We start from the raw sequence: 17,222 nt of genomic DNA, 5'->3' as shown, positions 1-17,222 counted from the left end.
GATGACGTACTTGTAATGCTTTAGGATGGGGTTTTATTATTTTCTTCTACATTATCACCCACTCAAAGAACAAAAACGGGTAACTCCTATAATGTCTAATTGTCTTTGAAAATCCTAGGGCTGTCATTTTAGTTGTTGCTCTCTAGCCATGAGATTAACTGTTGCTAAATTCTGAGTAGTGTTTCACGCTGTCCATGCAGAAATACTAAATAGAAACAGAGGTAATTTTTTATTATCTTAGTTACTATTTTTCACGACCCAATCACGTGTTTCAGAATGAGGAATCAACAGACAACACTAGGTTCAACATGTCAACAGGGACCTCATTTAGAGAGAAACGGTCGTAGTGTCGGTAAGAATTGACACTATTTCCGGACGGCCTTCCGCACCCGCGAAGGGGCAGCTCAGACCCAGTGGGACGTTCACCGCCAGGCCGGGGCCGGGCGAGGCGGGGCGGCGCGACCACGACCCGGGGCTGGCCCCGCTCGGTCCAGGGGCTCAGGGCGCGAAGGCCCCGGGGCCGGTCCCCCACCCGCCCCCGACGGCGTCCCGGCCAGTCCGTTCTGACGGCACGGGCGCTGCCTCCGGAGCGCGCGGAGCCACAACGGCAGTAACGGTCGCCCCGCCCGGCCCTGGGCGACTCGCGACGTCCCAGGCCGAAGCCACGCAGATGCAGAGTGTCCCTTTACAGAGGGACGCTGCCTCCCCGCACCGCCACCCCCGCGTCGCTCCGGGAGGCCCGGCCCCGCCCGTCGCCGGGGTCCTCAGGCGGCGGTGTCCGCGCCCCGCCGGGCCGCAGCCTCCGGGAGCGAGCGCTCTGCCGGCGCGGGGAGGGGCCGCCGTCCGCCGCGGGCGGCCGGGAGGGGGCGGCTGGGAGCGCGGCCGACGCGCGGCAGGCGGAGCGCGGGCAGCCCGCGCCCGAGGACCCCGGCGCGGCGGGAAGCGGGAAGTTTCAAGGCGGCCTGCGGACGCGCGGCCCGGGCATGAGGCTGCACTGCGAGGTGGAGGTGGTCAGCCGGCGGCTGCCGGCCCTGGGGCTGCGGAGCCGGGGCAGGGCCGTCCGCGCCGTGCTCAGCCTCTGTCAGCGCGAGCCCCGGGGCGGCCCGCCGCGCGCCGGCCTGCTGGTCGCCACCCTGCGGGACAAGCGCGGGACCCGCTACGAGGTGCGTGCGGGCGGCCGGGCCGTCTCGGGCCCCCGGGCCTCGGCGTCTCCCCGCGGACCCGAGGCGGGCGCTCCGGAGAGCGCGCCTGGCCTCAGCCTCCGAGCCCCGAGCCGCGCGCGGGAACGGCGGGAGCTGCCCGCGGGAAGTGTGGCGGGCGGCGCGCTCGGCCGGAGGGCCGGTCTCCGCGGCGTCGCCGCGCGCTGCCGTGAGGCTCCCGGGGAGGCGCGGCGTCTGACTGAGGGCGGCAGACCGGGCTCGGACAGCGGCGAAGCGGGAGTGCTCTGGGGCGGCTGATGCTCTTAGGAAAGTGGTTGGTTACTGCGTCCCTTTTGTTTTTTCCTGTCTAATTTCCCAAGGCCCGACTTTTTAGGAACTGGGCTCGCTCTTACCTGCAGAGCGGTAGACAACTCTCTAGAAGCGGATGCAAGTCGAAATAGGACTTTTGGAGCGCGGGTTTTATCAGCCCTTCTCCCGTCACGAGCAGCACCGTGACATTTGCTCAGAATGCCTGCAGTCCCCCCGCGAGTGCTGTAAATGAAGTCGAGGGGGCAGTTGGTCGCCCTCCCTCACGTGCGCCTCTTGACGGGACTTGGTGCCGTCCCTGGGATCGTCTCCCCTGCGGCGAAGGCTCCGCGGAGCAAAGGGGCGTCCCTGCCGCTCTCAGAGACCCCAGTTGTTGGACGTCAGTAGCTGAAAGTCTCGGTGGTCCACCCACCCCACCCCCCCGCCCCGTTCACGGAATCACTCGTGTAGTTTTTTGAGTTGAAAGGACTTCAGAAGTCACCCGCCGTTTTATAGGTTGGAGAGCTGTTGGGGGACAGAAGCAAACTCATGAGTAGAATTGGGTGTCCCTTTTCTCCTCCAGTGTCTCCCCCGAAACCTCTCTCCGCCATGCCCAGCTGAGGCCTGCCTGTTTGAGAAGTCTGTGATGATCTCGCCCTTAAAGCTCCCACTGAGTGGCAGTCGTGATCAGTTTTATTGTAAACCGCTCGTTGGAGACTCACTGTGTGCAGGGTGCAGCGCTAGATACCGTGGGAGATAAACTTGATTTAGTCACTGTCCCTCCGAGACCAGAAAGGGAGAAGCAAACCACTGCTTACGGTACAGGTGGGCGATGGCAGTGCTGGAAGAGAGGTCGAAGCGAGGTGAATGCTGATGGCACGGCTTGAGGAAGTTTTGTGGAAGAGCTGGTGCCACAGGGCTGGGGACGAGGAGGTGCTCAGTGATCATTTGTTGGATGAACTGAGGTGGTGTTGGTTCTGGGCCTTGAAGGGTCCTGTGACTTCAGCTACCACCCACCCGACTGTGATTTCCAAACCTGTGTCTTTCCCCAGTCCTCTCCCTTAACTTCTGCCTTGAATCTGCTGCTTACTGGAAATCTTCCCGTGGATGTGTTGCAGCATTTCACACTCAAAATATCTAAAAATTAATTTTCCCTGCCACCGCTAAACCTGCTCTCTGACAGTGTTCTGCCCATCCAGAAACCTTTGCTTCCCCAGATCCAGTGTATTGTTGAATCCTTCCAGTTCTGCCTGCTAGGTATCTTTCAGATTCTCATACCTCCTTCCATCCCAGCTGTGGTCTAAACCACCATTATCGGTTGCCTGCCCAGTCTCTTAAGGGATCTCTCTACCTCTACCGTTGTCCTTTCCCGTCCTATTCTCCTCTCCCCAAAGGTCAGTCTTACGCTGTGGTTAAAGGGAACTTTTCAAAATGTAGGTCTAACCCTGTTCTCAACTTAAAGTCATTCAGTAGGTATCATTGTTCTTAGGATAAAATCCAAGATTCTTAACGTGATTTACAAAATCTTTCACCATCTAATCTCCGTTTACCTCTAGGCTCACCTGCCTCTTTTCACTGGATCCTTCAGCCATTCCGAACTTTTTTCAGCTCCTCACAGCTGCCGAGTTCTCTTGCCTTCAAGGCTTTGCACACACTGTTCTCTTATTGGTAGGCCATCCCCTCCCTCTTCCACCAGTATCTTCACTTGCCCAACATCTCCTAATCCTTCAGTTCTCACCTTTCAGGTCACCTTCGTACCCCCAGACCAGGTAAGATTCCTTTGCTATAAAGTCTTAGAGCAGCCTGTCTTAGTATTTGTTATGCTTACTGTTACCTGTTTAATAACTATCTCTCATCAGATTGGCAGCTATACCAGTGTAATTACCATGCTGGTCTTATTCACCACCATTGTCCCAAGCCCCCATCATAGTTCATGGTACATAGTGGCTTCTCAATAAGTAGTTGAATTGAAGTCTAAAGCAGAAAAAATGTCAGTCGTTAAAAATTTTGAGCACCTGTTATCTATCAGTCACTGTTCTGGCTCTGGGGATACAGTAGTGAAGAAAGGAAACAAGATTCCTGCTTTTGTGGAGTTGATAGTCTTGCAGGAGACATGCCCACTCCAGACTAACGGACTGAGACTGAGAAGGCAAGTAACTGCTATTGGCAACTCTTCCTACGGCCACATAGTTGGAATGGGAGAAGAGGAGCATTCTCCCCGAACACGGGATTCTCTTCTCAGAAGAGGAAAGAGTTACTGGGCAGATAGAATAATAGTATGTACCAGAAAATAGATAAGGAGTATAATTACCCAACTGCTAAAGAAAGCTCAACCAAACCAAAAACTTTAAAACTTAAAACCACAAAACACCCAGACTTAAGGACTAAAAGCCAAATCAAAGTCTGGCAAAGTGACTGGCACATTCTGGTTGTAATAAATATTACTGAATAACAATACCTGGTTTTGTCCTTTTTTCCTATTGGTTTTAAGCAGCTAAAGGAGAACATTGAGCAATTCTTCACCAAATTTGTGGATGAGGGGAGAGCCACTGTTCGGTTGAAGGAGCCTCCTGTGGATATCTATCTAAGTAAGGTATGGTATTAAAACATTAATGGTTAGGTTGGTTGGCTGTATTTTCTTTAAAGAAGAGGCTATTTGAACATCCTGATATTCCACATGGCTGCATAGTGGTGGACTCTGCAGGTGTGTTTGGAGAAGCGATGGCAGCCTCCCAGGCATATTTGTGTGGCTGCAAAGGACAGAGGCATTCTTGGTACGGCGGCCCAGGATGGGGAGGAAAACTGAGTTTGCTTCTGTGCCCAAGATGGAGTCTTAGGGTGTTCTTAGACTGGAACTCTATAAGGCAAGTGGCAGAGGTCTACATTTTGCCAGCTAAATCACAGGTTTCAAGTCTAAGTTTGGCGTAAGAAAAGAGGATAAAATGCAACTAGAACCATTTTGGGACAGGCATTTTGTTTACTATAATCATTTTTAAAACTACATGAACCATAAGAATAAAAAATCTGTTTTCTTTGCCCTGTCTCCCCTTTTCCTCTTCCCTCTTCCCAGAGAGTAGTAGCAGCATCTTGTTCAATCTTGCGTTATTCTTAACACCAAGCCAAGTGCTTTGCAAAGATTAAAAATTTAATGACTATTTAAGGGGTTTGTATTGAATGGAATAATTTTGTCCTATCTCCTCCTGTTCTTGTGGTTTTTCATTTTCTCTTGATATTAGCCCATCGTACTAACTCCTGCCTTCTACCTAAAGACAAACTGAGGTCTTACCAGTTAAAAAATAGAATAGACAAATTTCTGGAAAGACGAAATTGCCTCCACTTTCTTATTATCTCTTTTGACCTTTACTTTTATTCAAAACTTGTATTGAAAACACTGCCTCAGAGATTAGTGATCTATTTGCCAATCACATTGCTGTTATTTCTCATCCTTTTTGAGCTCTGTCGAATTTGACACTGATGACCACTCCCTTCTTAAAAATCTTAACTTTCTTGACATCTGTGACAGGGCACTATCCTGGCTTACCTTTGGTTTTCTCAGCCACTCCTTTGTCGCCTATCTCTGCAACCTTTTTTCTATCCCCCAAATAAAGGCTTTATTCCAGTCCTCTGCCTGTTCTCTATCATATCTGCCCTCCATTCTCACAGCTCAACCTTTGTGTGTAACTCCCAAGTCTGTAAGTCGGTACCCTCTGCTGGACCTACTTCACCCAGCTCTCCAGACTTTCCTTACTCCACTTCCTGTGGACACTGGTGCCAAAATAATATTTAGCTCTTGTCATGTAATTCTCATGCTCAGAATTCTTCCATGATTTCCCACAGCCTGACCCTTCTGTCCTCCTTACGTTGACATGAAGCTCATCTATCATCAGCCCCCACACTGTCTTTCTAATCTTTTACTCCTCTACAAAGCTCCCACATTCCAGCCAAATACAGATGCATACTTAGTTTCCCAAACTTGCTGAAATTTCACTAGTCCTTCACATGTAAACTTCAGGAAACTTCTAAAGTATCTTGCAAGTGTTAGTTATTTTTGTTGCACATACTACTTTATTAGTGATTTCTCTTTCCAGCTGTAAGCAATCTCTCTTGCTTTTGATGTTTTCTAGCACTTTTGACAGGGCTATAGCTTTTCACAATTCCTAGTCTTTGTGAATGGCACCCCTGGGCAGTTTGCAGTGCACAGTACTCTCTCAGTGGCATGGAGATTTGAGTCAATTCATCTTTAACCCAAATCTTAAGTGGAATTTTTCCATGCTTTCCTCGTTTATGGTTCTCCCTTTGAACAGTTTCATTTAGAGTTTGTCTCTCGAAATAATTCTTTTCAAAAACTTTTAAAGTTTTTTGTATCTATATTGAAATTTAGTCAGAATACTAAAAAAAATTTTTACAGCTGTTTTCAATAAACGATTGCATTGTTTGCATATATAACTTTTTACAGAATCTGTTATAGGATGAATTAGCATGCATCTATTACCTAAAATGGAATTTATAATTGTACAACTTATTTTTATTTATTCAGGCCAATTCCAGCAGTTTAAAGGGTTTCCTTTCAGCTGTGCGACTGGCTCATAGAGGCTGCAAGGTTGAGACATCACTTTCAACCCTCACCCCTGTGAAGACTTCAGAATTTGAAAAATTTAAAACAAAAATGGTTATCACATCCAAAAAGGACTATCCTCTAAGCAAAAACTTCCCATATTCTCTGGAACATCTTCAGACTTCTTATTGTGGGCTTGTCCGAGTTGATATGCGTATGCTTTGCTTAAAAAACCTGAGGAAATTAGACTTAAGTCACAACCATATAAAAAAGCTTCCAGCTACAGTTGGAGACCTCATCCACCTTCAAGAACTTAACCTGAATGACAATCACTTGGAGTCATTTAGTGTAGCGTTGTGTCAGTCTACACTCCAGAAGTCACTTCGGAGTTTGGATCTCAGCAAGAACAAAATTAAGGCACTCCCTGTGCAGTTTTGCCAGCTCCGAGAACTTACAGATTTAAAACTTGATGATAATGAATTGATTCGATTTCCTTTTAAGATAGGACAACTGACAAACTTGCGTTTTTTGTCAGCGGCTCGAAATAAGCTTCCATTTTTGCCTAGTGAATTTAAAAATTTATCCCTTGAGTACTTGGATCTTTTTGGAAATACTTTCGAACAACCAGAAGTCCTTCCAGTTATAATGCTGCAGACGCCGTTAACTTTATTGGAATCTTCTGCACGGACCATATTATATAATAGGTAAGACTTTATAGTCATAAAATGTGGTACCTTTGATGGCATCCTAGTATTCTCATCATCCTCAGAGTAATAGTCAAAGTTCTGAACATAGCTTATGGTGCTGTGCACAGTTAGACCGCCTGCTACATGCCCTTGCTGCTCCTCACCTCTGCTTGGAATGCTTTTCCTCCAGAAAGTCTCAGAGCTCACTTTCTCACTTCATCAGTTCTCTGTCCAAGTGGCACCCCAGAAAGGCCTTTCCTGACCACCCTATCTATAGTTTTATACCCAATCCTCTTACAATGCTTGATGTTTTTTGTTGCTTTTTTTTTTTTTTTAAAGATTGGCATCTGAGCTAACATCTCTTGCCAATCTTTTTTTGTTTTGTCTTGTGAGGAAGATTGTCCCTGAGCTAACATCTGTGCCAATCTTCCTCTACTTTGTATACTGGACGTTGCCCCAGCATGGCTTGATGAGCAGTGTGTAGGTCCATGCCCAGGATCTGAAGCCATGAACCCCAGGCCGCCAAAGCAGAGTGTGCGAACCCAACCACTATGTTACCGGGCTGGCCCCCTTTGCCAATCTTTTTCTTTTTTTTCCTTCTTCTCCACAAAACCCCCCAGTACATAGTTGTATATTCTTGTTGTGGGCCCTTCTGGCTCTGCTATGTGGGACGCAGCCTCAGCATGGCCTGATGAGCGGTGCCATGTCAGCACCCAGGATCTGAACTGGCAAAACCCTGGGCCACTGAAGTGGAGCACGTGAGCTTAACCACTCAGCCGCAAGGTAGCCCCTGCTTGATGTTTTGTCATAAAATTTATTACTTGGCATTATATATTTTTTAACATTTGTTTGTTTTCTGTCAGTTTTCCCCACTAGGATGTAAGATCCATGAGGAGATGGACTTTATCTTGTTCTCCACTGTTCCCCTAAGGTCTAAAATGTGATATCCCCTGCTTCTCTCATATTTTAGGCACTTAATGAATACTTGAATGAGTGAGTGGCATTGTTTCTCCACTTGTGGTCCCCTGGCTGACAGCATCAGCATCACCTGGGAACTTGTTAGAGATGCAAGTTCTTGAATTCCACCCCAGACCTGCTGAATCAGAACCTCTGAGGGTGAGGTCCAGCTATCTGTGCTTTACTAAGTCCTCCAGTAGTTCCAATGCACTCTAAAGTGTGAGAACTCCAATCTGGCATAATGGCCAAGTGTGGTCTTTGCAGTCAGGCTTGGGTTTGATTCCTATCTTCACTCCTTAGTACAGCTTTAGCAAATTATTTATTTAGCCTATTTGATTCAGTTTTCTCATCTGGAAAACAAACAGTAATACCCACTTTACGGAGTTGTGAAGGTAAATGAGCTAATATAATGCCAAAGCATTTGGCACATAGTAGGACTCAGTAGCTGTTGGTTCTCTTCCCCTTGTCTTCGAACATTAACTACAGTTGGTTTCATAAGACACTGAACTTGTTATTCATTATGTTCATGCTTCTTTCATATAGGAGTGGAAGCTAAGATGTGCATGTGGACTAAATTATTACTGAGCACCTATAAAATAGTAGGAAGACCATATTTCAAAGGAGAGATACTTAACTTTTTATGGGGGAAGAGGCTCTTTAAAGAGAAACACAAAAGTTATGGGCCTAAAAAAATGCACACATGAGTACACACATAGAATTTTGCATACAACTTTTTTTTTCCCCTTTTTCTCCCCAAAGCGCCCCCTGTATATAGTTGTATATTCTAGTTGCAGGTCCTTCTGGCTGTGCTATGTGGGATGCCACCTCAGCATGGCCTAATGAGCAGTGCTAGGTCCACGCCCAGCATCCCAACTGGCGAAATCCTGGGCCAGTGAGGCGGAGCGTGAACTTAACCACTTGCCCACGGGACTGGCACCCACATACAACTTGATAATGCCCATGGACCCCACTGAAACCCAGTCCAGTCCTCCCTCCTCACCATCCTTTGCTTAAGAGCTCTCATTCTAAAGCAGTGGTTCTCAAACTTTACTTCACATTTAGAATCACTTGAGGAGCTTTTAAAAGTTCTGGCGATTAGTCCCCACACCAGACTTAGTAAATCAGATTGTCTGAGAGCAGGACCAGTATTTTTGTAAATGTCCAGGTGATTCCAGAGCACAGCTAACTAGGATTCAGAACCACTGCTTTATACCAGTGCTTCTCACACTCTAATGTGCATTCCAGTCACCCAGGAGTCTCCTTAGTAGATTCTGTTTCAGATTTCTGGGGTGGAGACCCTGCACTTCAGACAAGCTCCCAGGTGAGGCTGAGGCCACTAGTCCATGAACCACGCTTCAAGGACTAAGGCTCTAAAAGTAACTAAGGACTCACTATTGTTTTAAGACGGTGATCCTCAAAACCTGAGAGTGTATCAGAATCATGCTTATTAAAGTAGGTTGCTGGTCCCCACCTTCAGAGACTCTTATTCAGTAAATCTGAAGTGGGGCTGAAGAAATTGCCTCTCTGACAAGTTGATCACAAGGTGATGCTGATGCTGCTGTTCAGGGGACCACACTCTGAGAACCACTGGTTTAAGACATATTGACTGTTTTTTTTTTTTTTAAACATTTTATTTTTTTTTCCTTTTTTCTCCCCAAAGCCCCCAGTACATAGTTGTATATTTGTTGTGGGTCCTTCTAGTTGTGGCATGTGGGACGCTGCCCCAGCGTGGTTTGATGAGCGGTGCCATGTCCACGCCCAGGCATCGAACCAACGAAACACTGGGCCGCCTGCAGCGGAGCGCGCAAACTTAACCACTCGGCCACGGGGCCAGCCCCAAGACATTGACTCTTAACTAGGAGTTAAAAATTACCTGTTCAGTGACTACCTGTAAGTGCCTAGAACAGTGCCTGGTTCATAATAGTTCTCAAAAATATTTATTAGATGTATAAATACATGTAATTTGCTTATCTGGCAATTAAAAATCAATGTTATTAGCTGTGAAGGGGCTTTTAAATAGTAGTAGATGAGAAATATAGATGCCTAGATTCTATCTCAGACCAACTAGTATCTCCAGAGATGGGCTCCTGTTCTATGCTATAGATTTAAAAAATCTCCAGAAGTGATACTGATGATCCAGATTAAGACCACTGATTTGAGGGAACTCTAAATGGTGTCTTTTGGCAAAGAGTTGCTCATGAGACTCTTATTCTATGCTTTCTCTGAGACTTACATATGAAAAACATAACATTGTACTTATTCAAATTTGAAAATTATATCCAAATGGGAAACATTGTAAATGGTTTCTGGTGATTTGAAAAGACCATAACAAATTGGCCAGATGATCAAAAAACACCAGACTGACATCCAACATGGAAAAGTGCAGAGTTGGAAGGAAAAAAATACGTGATCAAAATGTGATATAATAGGTAAGGCAGAAAAATAATTTGTTAGTGCTGAATGATTTAGCATTGTAGTATTTATATTGTTGGCTTGTTTGGTTTTTTTTTGTGAGAAGATAGGCCCTGAGCTAACATCTGTTGCCAACCTTCCTTTTTTTGCTTGAAGAAGATTGTCCCTGAGCTAACCACTGTGGCAGTCTTCCTCTATTTTGCATATGGGACACCACCACAGCATGGCTTGATGAGCAGTGTGTAGGTCTGGGCCCAGGATCTGAACCCACAAACCCCAGGCTGCTCAAGCAGAGAGCGCAAACTTAACCACTACACCACTGGGCTGGCCGCCTACATTGTTTTTTTAAACTTGCCCTCCATTAATATAGGTCCTCATAAGGTGACCCTAACCTTTACTAAAGTATAATTTTGCGTGTTTTCAGCCCCTTTGTTTTAAAAAGAATATAGATCCCAAACCATGAGAAGAATATCTATTCTCTAGCTGTTGGTAAATTGTCCTAAACCTACTGGTTACAAACAAAGTTATGGTCTATTAAAAAAATATGTGGGGATTTAAATTATGTTAGATAGAAAATATAGTTTTTAACTATTGCCTGTTTCCTTAGACTATAATTAATAGCCTGAAAGAGATTAATGTAAATACATGGTAGACACTTCTGGCACAGTTTTTAAAAAATTGTTACTTACACAAGCAACAAATTAGTACATGTGAAAAAAAGAAAAATTACAAGCAAGGCCAATCTCAAATCCCTTACGAGAAGTAAATCTCTATTTTTGATTTGATGTGTATCTTTTCAGACTTTTCTAATAGAGTTTTAAACTCCATTTTAAATTGAAGAGTAGCTTTTATTTACTGAAAAAGATCTGAACACCTATATGTGCCAGCCTTGGCTAGGGCCTAGAGAAACAAAGAAAAGACAGTGTGTGGGAGACAGACAGTGGCTGGAGCATGGTTGTGTTTAGGGGAGAGGAGTTGGGCAGTGGGCAGGCAATCTCAAGAGCCCATCTCTTAGCGTCTCATAGATGAGGAGAAAGAGTTTGACTTGATTTTAATTGCACTGGGCACCGCTGAAGCTTTAATCAGGAGGGTGAACGATTGAAGCAAGGTGAGGTGAGCCTTACTTGCTCAGCCAGTAAAATAAAACTAATGCCCCAAACGACTCAGGTTTTAAATTTGTTTCACACAGTTTACTTGTTTCTTTATTTGTTATAATGTTTCTTCACAGATGGAACTCAGTAATTCTCCTATTACCATTATGAGAATTACATGACAGAGCTAGACATTTAAATTATCATGTTACACAGGTCATACAATATAATTATAAAGGACAGATGACTCATTCTGTTCAATGGGTTATGCTATTAAATGGCAATGCTACAAGATACTTTATGAAGTGATATAGATCTACTTCAGTTTACAGTATGTCATATGCTGGTTTTTTAATGTATTTTCCCCATTCTTACCAGTTTGAAAGATAAAACATACTGAGTCAGTTGAGTAATTTTATTTTTCCCTGGTTATAATTCAGTGTCCAGTAATTCATGTCCTCATATTGTAGTCCCCCTTATCAACAGTTTTGCTTTCTGCAGTTTCAGTTACCTGTGGTCAACTGTGGTCTGAATATTAAATTGAAAAGTCCAGAAATAAACAATTCATAAGTTTTAAATTGTGCGCCATTCTGATGATGAAATCTCCTGCTGACCTGCTCCTTCCACCTGGGACATGAATTATCCCCTTGTCCAGTGGATCCACACTATATGTGCCACCTGCCTGTGAGTCACTTAGTAGCCATCTGAGTTATGAGATCGACTGTCAGGTATTGCACACACAGTGCTCGTGTTCAAGTCACCCTTACTTAACCCATACTTAACAATGGCCACAAAGTGCAAGAGTGGTGATGCTGCAACTTGGATATGCCAAAGAGAAGCATAAAGTGCTACCTTTAAGTGAAAAGGCAAAAGTTCTCAACTTAAGGAAAGAGAAAAATTCATATGCTGAGGTTGCTAAGATCTACTTTAAGAATGAATCTTCTAGGGCTGGCCAGTGGCATAGTGGTTAAGTTCACACGCTCTGCTTTGGCAGCCTGGGGTTCGCCAGTTTGGATCCTGGGCCCAGACCTACACACCGCTCATTAAGCCATGCTGTAAGCCATGCTGTGGCAGCATCCACATGGAAGAACTAGAAGGACTTACAAGTATTATATACACCTATGATATACTTGGGCTTTGGGGAGAGAAAACAAAGAGGAAGATTGGCAACAGATGTTAGCTCAGGACCAATCTTCCTCACCAAAAAAAGAGAAAAAAAGAATGAATCTTCTAGTCATGAAATTTAAAAAAGGAAAAAGAAATTCGAGGTAGTTTTGCTGTTGCATCAAATATGTATGTATAGGAAAAAACACAGTATATATAGGTTTCGGCACTATCTGCGGTTTTAGGCATCCACTGGGGGATCTTGGAACGTATCCCCCACTGATAAGGGGGGACTACTGTATGTGAAGTTCTGCATCTAATAACATACTAAAAAATATTTTCTAAACATGTTTTTCCAATAGGATTCCATACAGCTCTCATATCATTCCTTTCCATCTTTGCCGAGATTTGGATACTGCAAAAACCTGTGTTTGTGGAAGATTCTGTCTAAGCTGTTTTATTCAAGGAACTTCTACCATGAATCTACACTCTGTTGCTCACACTGTGGTCTTAGTAGATAACATGGGGGGTACTGAAGCGCCTGTCATCTCTTACTTCTGTTCTCTAGCCTGTTACGTAAATTCCTGTGATATGTTAAAGTAATAGGTGATAACCACAAAAAAGAAATCCCATTTAGTTACACATCAGTTTGGGATTCATTTGTGGTTTAACAGTGTTAAACTGGAGAAAGGGAAGCTTTTGTATACTTGCTTGAGGGGAAGAATGTGTGTTATTCTAAAATTTTCAATCATTTGACTATAAAGTCTTAATTTCATTAAAACTTGATTACTTTCATCGTGGGGTTAACTTTTTATCAGTTTATTGCACTTGTGTTGATTTCAGCTTAGTGTTTCCAGAATGGGTTGTGGGTTATCTTTTAATGTTAAACAGATATTGATCCCAATCACTCTGGTCATAGGATTTTCTTATCAACATTCTTCCTGCATTTCAGTTAAAGAAATTGAGTTTCTGTATGCAGAAAATATACCTCAGAGGACTATGGTCTAAATTATAGTGAAAACTTGTTTGGTATGAAACTACATAGAAGTTTTTAGCATACCACTTTTTGTTTTTTTATGTGTATTCTATATATGGAATTTTATATTCCACAGGTATGAAGTATGAGTTGCTTTGGGACAAATGGACTTCAGCTTTTATAAGTTTTGTAATGTTAATCATATAATCTTTGTTGTGATTTCTAAGTTAATTTTTAGGGTTGGAACAAGGTTTTGGGGTTGGGTGGGAAGAGCAGAAAATTGCTGCTTTTTACTGACTATATTCTGTATTATTTGAGGGTGGTTTTCTGTTTAGTCACTTGCTATGTTTAAGTTTTTTAATTTAAAAAGTGGTGGTAATACACCAGCTAAAGGAAGATGAGGCTTTGAACTAGGTCAGAGGGAAGAGAAAAGAAACTAAGTTGAAAGAATCATGGAACTTGGAGTCAGTAGACCTGTGCCATTCTGTTCTTTCCCACTACCCTTCTCCAAGCCAGCCTCCCTCCTGGATCATGGCAGTAGTCTCGGAACTGGTTCAGAAACAAGAAGGGGAAAGAGAAAGTGACTGGAGAAGTGCCTCTCCAGTGTCAGCATATCACTGCTGTTTGGGCTTGCAGCGAGGTGGAGTCTATGAAAGTTTCTTATGGTTTAACTACTACCTCCTTTTCTTCCTAAAACATTTCTTATTGGGGACATTTTTTTCTTTTCTGAAAATACAAATATTCTTGAGTAAATACTGTTTAAATGTTAGAACATTTTTATTAAAATTTTATGTATATGATCTCCAAAACATAGTTTCTTCTCAGAGCTGATTCTTTGAGACTAGGCATTGTCCAGAGGAGTAATTCTTTGGGTGACCTTACATTTGTATTACTAATGGTCAGTTAGATTCTTCCTACAAAAGATTTACATACTTTCTAGTTTTTCATTTAAGAAAATTTTATATATAGTGCACACATACCTTAAATAAAAAGAGCTGCTATTTTTCTGGTACCTACTTTGTTCCAGGTGTTTTTATATAACGTATTTTATTTAATACTCACAAATCACCCAAGGAAGGAGGTACCATGAACCCAAATCAGAGATTTTAAGCCCAGGCTTTATGCTGCCTTGTAAAGTTACTTCACTTTTGGTCTTTAAAACCAAGAATTTTGTAATTTAGTAAAATATCTTAGGATTCTCTAAACTCATAAGTTGGTGAGGGATTGCCCATAAATACTACAAACCACATCAAAATACGGTTCTTTAAAAAGTGATGTTTTTTGGCATACTTTTGTGTATCTGATTTTTACACACTCTTGTAGGAAAACAATTTCATCAACAAAGGCAAATATAATAGTCTGTGTTGGGAGTAAGTGCTGTTCCTCCTACACCCCAGCCCCTTGCCTTTGCATTCTCACCACTTACCTATAAGCTATCCCCATGGAACTATCTTAGCTGACTTCAAAGTCTTATACGAAAAGCAGGATTTCCTGTCCTCATAACCCATACCTTTTCCCAGTTTATTTTTCCTTTCATTCGATACTCAACTTTTCTTTCTTGCCTTTCAGGTAATTGCTAGGTTCACTTCTTTAATTCTGAGTTGCAACCTTCCATCCCGTTTTCAGTTACCTCCTCAACCCTCTCAACAGTCAAAAAGTTAGAATATTTGAATACCTCCCAGTTATGTTCTAAAAGGTTCAAGAAACGGTTTATGCTGTGATGGACTCATGGCTTTTTCACTAGCTTTAGAACTTTTTATAGCTAGAAATCAATTCCTGCTTTACATTCAAGACCACAGTCTAAAACAGTGCCGTCCAAAAAAACTGATGGAAATGTTCTATTACCTGTGTCCTCCAGTAGGGTAGCCGTTAGCCACATGTGGCTGTTGAGCACTAAATGTAGCTAGTATAACTGAGGAACTGCATTTTTAACTTAAATAGCTACATGTGGCTAGTAGTCCCTGCTGGACACTACAATTTGTAAAAAGTCGGCTCTTTTCCCCCCGACTTGGATCCTCTGCCCCACCCAGTCTGCTATACACAGGCCTAGCTTATCCGCTTCATGTACTTTTTAAAAAAATTTGATTGAGACCTTTCCCAGCAGTTCACTCATGACTATGAATTCACCCACCACATATATTTGAAACTGACCAGAAAAGAGTAAAGTATGTTTTTTCCCTGCTATATGATTTCTCTCCAAAACCTAGTTGTGAGGTTTGAGATAGGACTGCTATCTTTTTTATGTATAAATACAAAGTACCAATTCTTGTGGAACTAAATTTAAATGACAAATTGAGAAAAGGCTAAACCTTAATTCACTTACAAATAATTTACTGTTATTTCCTTAATTTAGAACCACATTAAGCATGTCATTGTATTTTTAAAAACACAAAAGACTTGGGCAAGATTCTCACTTTATTTTCATACAGGTCATCTTCCTATGGCGTCAACATTTTCCTCTCAGAAATAAAAGCAGAGGAATCCCAAAGCTTAGAACTGGATCACTTGGCCCTTCCTCTTCTTGTCTCCTCCCAGTTCGAAATGCTTGCACCTCTTAATGGCCAGCATCCTCTTGGACCTGCAGTTAGGGTCCACGCACTCGAGCCTCAGCACGATCTTCTTGGTGGTCTTGGCCTTCTTCCGGAAGATGGGCTTCGTCTGCCCGCCGTAGCCGCTCTGCTTGCGGTCGTAGCGCCTCTTGCCCTGCGCGTACAGCGAGTCCTTGCCCTTCTTGTACTGGGTCACTTTGTGCGGCTGGTGCTTCCCACACTTCTTACAGAAAGTCCTTCGCGTTTTAGGGACGTTGACCATCTTTGCAGTAGGGCTGTCCACACGATGAAAACTAGTGAGAGACTTAAAATACGGCAGCGGACGTTAAGCGTTTGAAAAGTAACGGTCCACGTAAATATCTGGCGAAAGTATCACTACATGAGCCAGTAAGGAATGAACGCACCCAGCGCTCCCTTTCCACGCGCGTTCGTACACCTCGGGACGAGCCACCGGCGCGTCTACAGGGCGGCCGCCGGCAGGCAGAGAGGCCGGGCTCGCTTCCTGCCGGCCCCGGGCGCCGCGCACGGCCCCGCCCCGCTCGCCCACCGGCCGCCCCGACCGCCCGTCCCGGTGGCCGCGTCGCCCGCGCCCGAAGCTGACGTGTCCTTACGAGCGCTCCGGGCGCCGCCGCCATGCGGGGGCCCCTCTTGAGGGAGAAGCCCTCCCGAACCACCGGCTAGTGCGGCGGCCGCCCTCCCTTCCCCACGAGGGCCCGTGCGTAACCGACCCCGCGCCATGTCTCCCGCGGGCCCCGCCGCCCCCGCCTCAGCTCACCGGGACGCGCTCACCGGGACCCGCTCCCCGCACCGCACTCGCCTCGGCGGAAGGAAGCAGGAAGCGGAAGTGGGCTCCGAGCCTGAGCGACAGGCCGGCGGGCCAATAGGCGTCTCCGACGTGTCCGGGCGGCGCCGACCGCCGCTCCGAGGGGCGGGCCGAGGGGTGTGGCCGGAGCCGCGGCGCCGGCGGGCCAGTCGCGGGGTCGGACGGCGGCCGGAACGGGAGGCCGCGGTGCGGGGTCTGGCCGCTGGCCGCCGAGGATGAGCGCGCGGAGGACGCGGGGCCGCGGGCGGCGCAGGTAACGGCACGGGAGCGGCAGGCTGGTGCGGCCGCGCGGATGGAGGGGGCCGGGGCGACGGCGGGCCGCGGCTGCTAGCGCGGGCCGAGCGGCATGAGCCGAGCGCGGGCGGCGCGGTGAGCGGAGCCCGGCCGCGCCGCCCGAGCAGACCGTCTCCGCCCGCCCGCCCGCCGGGACCATGCGGCTGCGCGTCTACAAGCGGAAGGTGCTGGGCCTGGCGCTCGCGCTGGCCGCCTGCGGCGTGGTGCTCTGGAGCAGCGCCGGCCGCCGCCGGAAGAGCGAGGCCCCGCCGCCGCCGGACGCCGAGCCCGCGCGCGCCGCCAGCCGCGGGGACCGCCCCGAGCCCAAGGGCGCCCGCCGGGCCGCCAACG

At 45.8% G+C, this 17,222-nt stretch overlaps 3 protein-coding genes across 5 annotated transcripts in view; 2 read left to right on the top strand and 1 right to left on the bottom strand.

Annotated features, from left to right (window-relative positions):
• The first annotated feature begins 485 nt into the window (after nucleotides 1-485).
• Nucleotides 486-15,485, top strand: LRR1 (leucine rich repeat protein 1). Of its 2 annotated transcripts, XM_046652443.1 has the most exons (5): nucleotides 486-1,163; nucleotides 3,002-3,214; nucleotides 3,940-4,038; nucleotides 5,983-6,704; nucleotides 12,613-15,485. In XM_046652443.1, exons 1-5 carry the CDS (start codon nucleotides 984-986, stop codon nucleotides 12,851-12,853), a joined length of 1,455 nt encoding a protein of 484 aa, XP_046508399.1. In that variant the 5' UTR covers nucleotides 486-983; the 3' UTR covers nucleotides 12,854-15,485. The 2 variants fall into 2 exon arrangements, with proteins under 2 accessions (XP_046508399.1, XP_046508400.1); XM_046652444.1 differs by lacking the exon at nucleotides 3,002-3,214.
• A 138-nt stretch (nucleotides 15,486-15,623) lies between these two features.
• Nucleotides 15,624-16,656, bottom strand: RPL36AL (ribosomal protein L36a like). The gene is made up of 2 exons (XM_046652447.1): nucleotides 16,551-16,656; nucleotides 15,624-16,079 (listed from the first exon to the last, which is right to left on the bottom strand). The coding sequence occupies exon 2, from the start codon at nucleotides 16,035-16,037 to the stop codon at nucleotides 15,717-15,719; it is 321 nt and encodes a 106-aa protein (XP_046508403.1). The 5' UTR covers nucleotides 16,038-16,079; nucleotides 16,551-16,656; the 3' UTR covers nucleotides 15,624-15,716.
• A 242-nt stretch (nucleotides 16,657-16,898) lies between these two features.
• The window catches only part of MGAT2 (alpha-1,6-mannosyl-glycoprotein 2-beta-N-acetylglucosaminyltransferase), a 2,532-nt gene continuing 2,208 nt past the window's right edge, over nucleotides 16,899-17,222 (top strand). The window contains exon 1 of one of the 2 annotated variants that reach the window (XM_046652445.1): nucleotides 16,899-17,214. In XM_046652445.1, coding sequence (XP_046508401.1) covers nucleotides 17,030-17,214 — 185 coding nt within the window. In that variant the 5' untranslated portion in view covers nucleotides 16,899-17,029. The other variant, XM_046652446.1, reaches the window with a different exon arrangement.

Source organism: Equus quagga, chromosome 2 (genome assembly GCF_021613505.1).
Source record: "Equus quagga isolate Etosha38 chromosome 2, UCLA_HA_Equagga_1.0, whole genome shotgun sequence".
In the NCBI taxonomy this organism is placed as follows: domain Eukaryota; kingdom Metazoa; phylum Chordata; class Mammalia; order Perissodactyla; family Equidae; genus Equus; species Equus quagga.
This window is presented reverse-complemented; position numbering and strand designations above follow the sequence as displayed.

Coding starts and splice junctions, on each gene's coding strand:
- LRR1 (XM_046652443.1), top strand. CDS start 984: ATGAGGCTGCACTGCGAGGTGGAGGTGGTCAGCCGGCGGCTGCCGGCC. Junction 4,039..5,982: donor TGGATATCTATCTAAGTAAG/GTATGGTATTAA, acceptor TTATTTATTCAG/GCCAATTCCAGCAGTTTAAA. Junction 6,705..12,612: donor CGGACCATATTATATAATAG/GTAAGACTTTAT, acceptor TTTTTCCAATAG/GATTCCATACAGCTCTCATA.
- RPL36AL (XM_046652447.1), bottom strand. CDS start 16,037: ATGGTCAACGTCCCTAAAACGCGAAGGACTTTCTGTAAGAAGTGTGGG.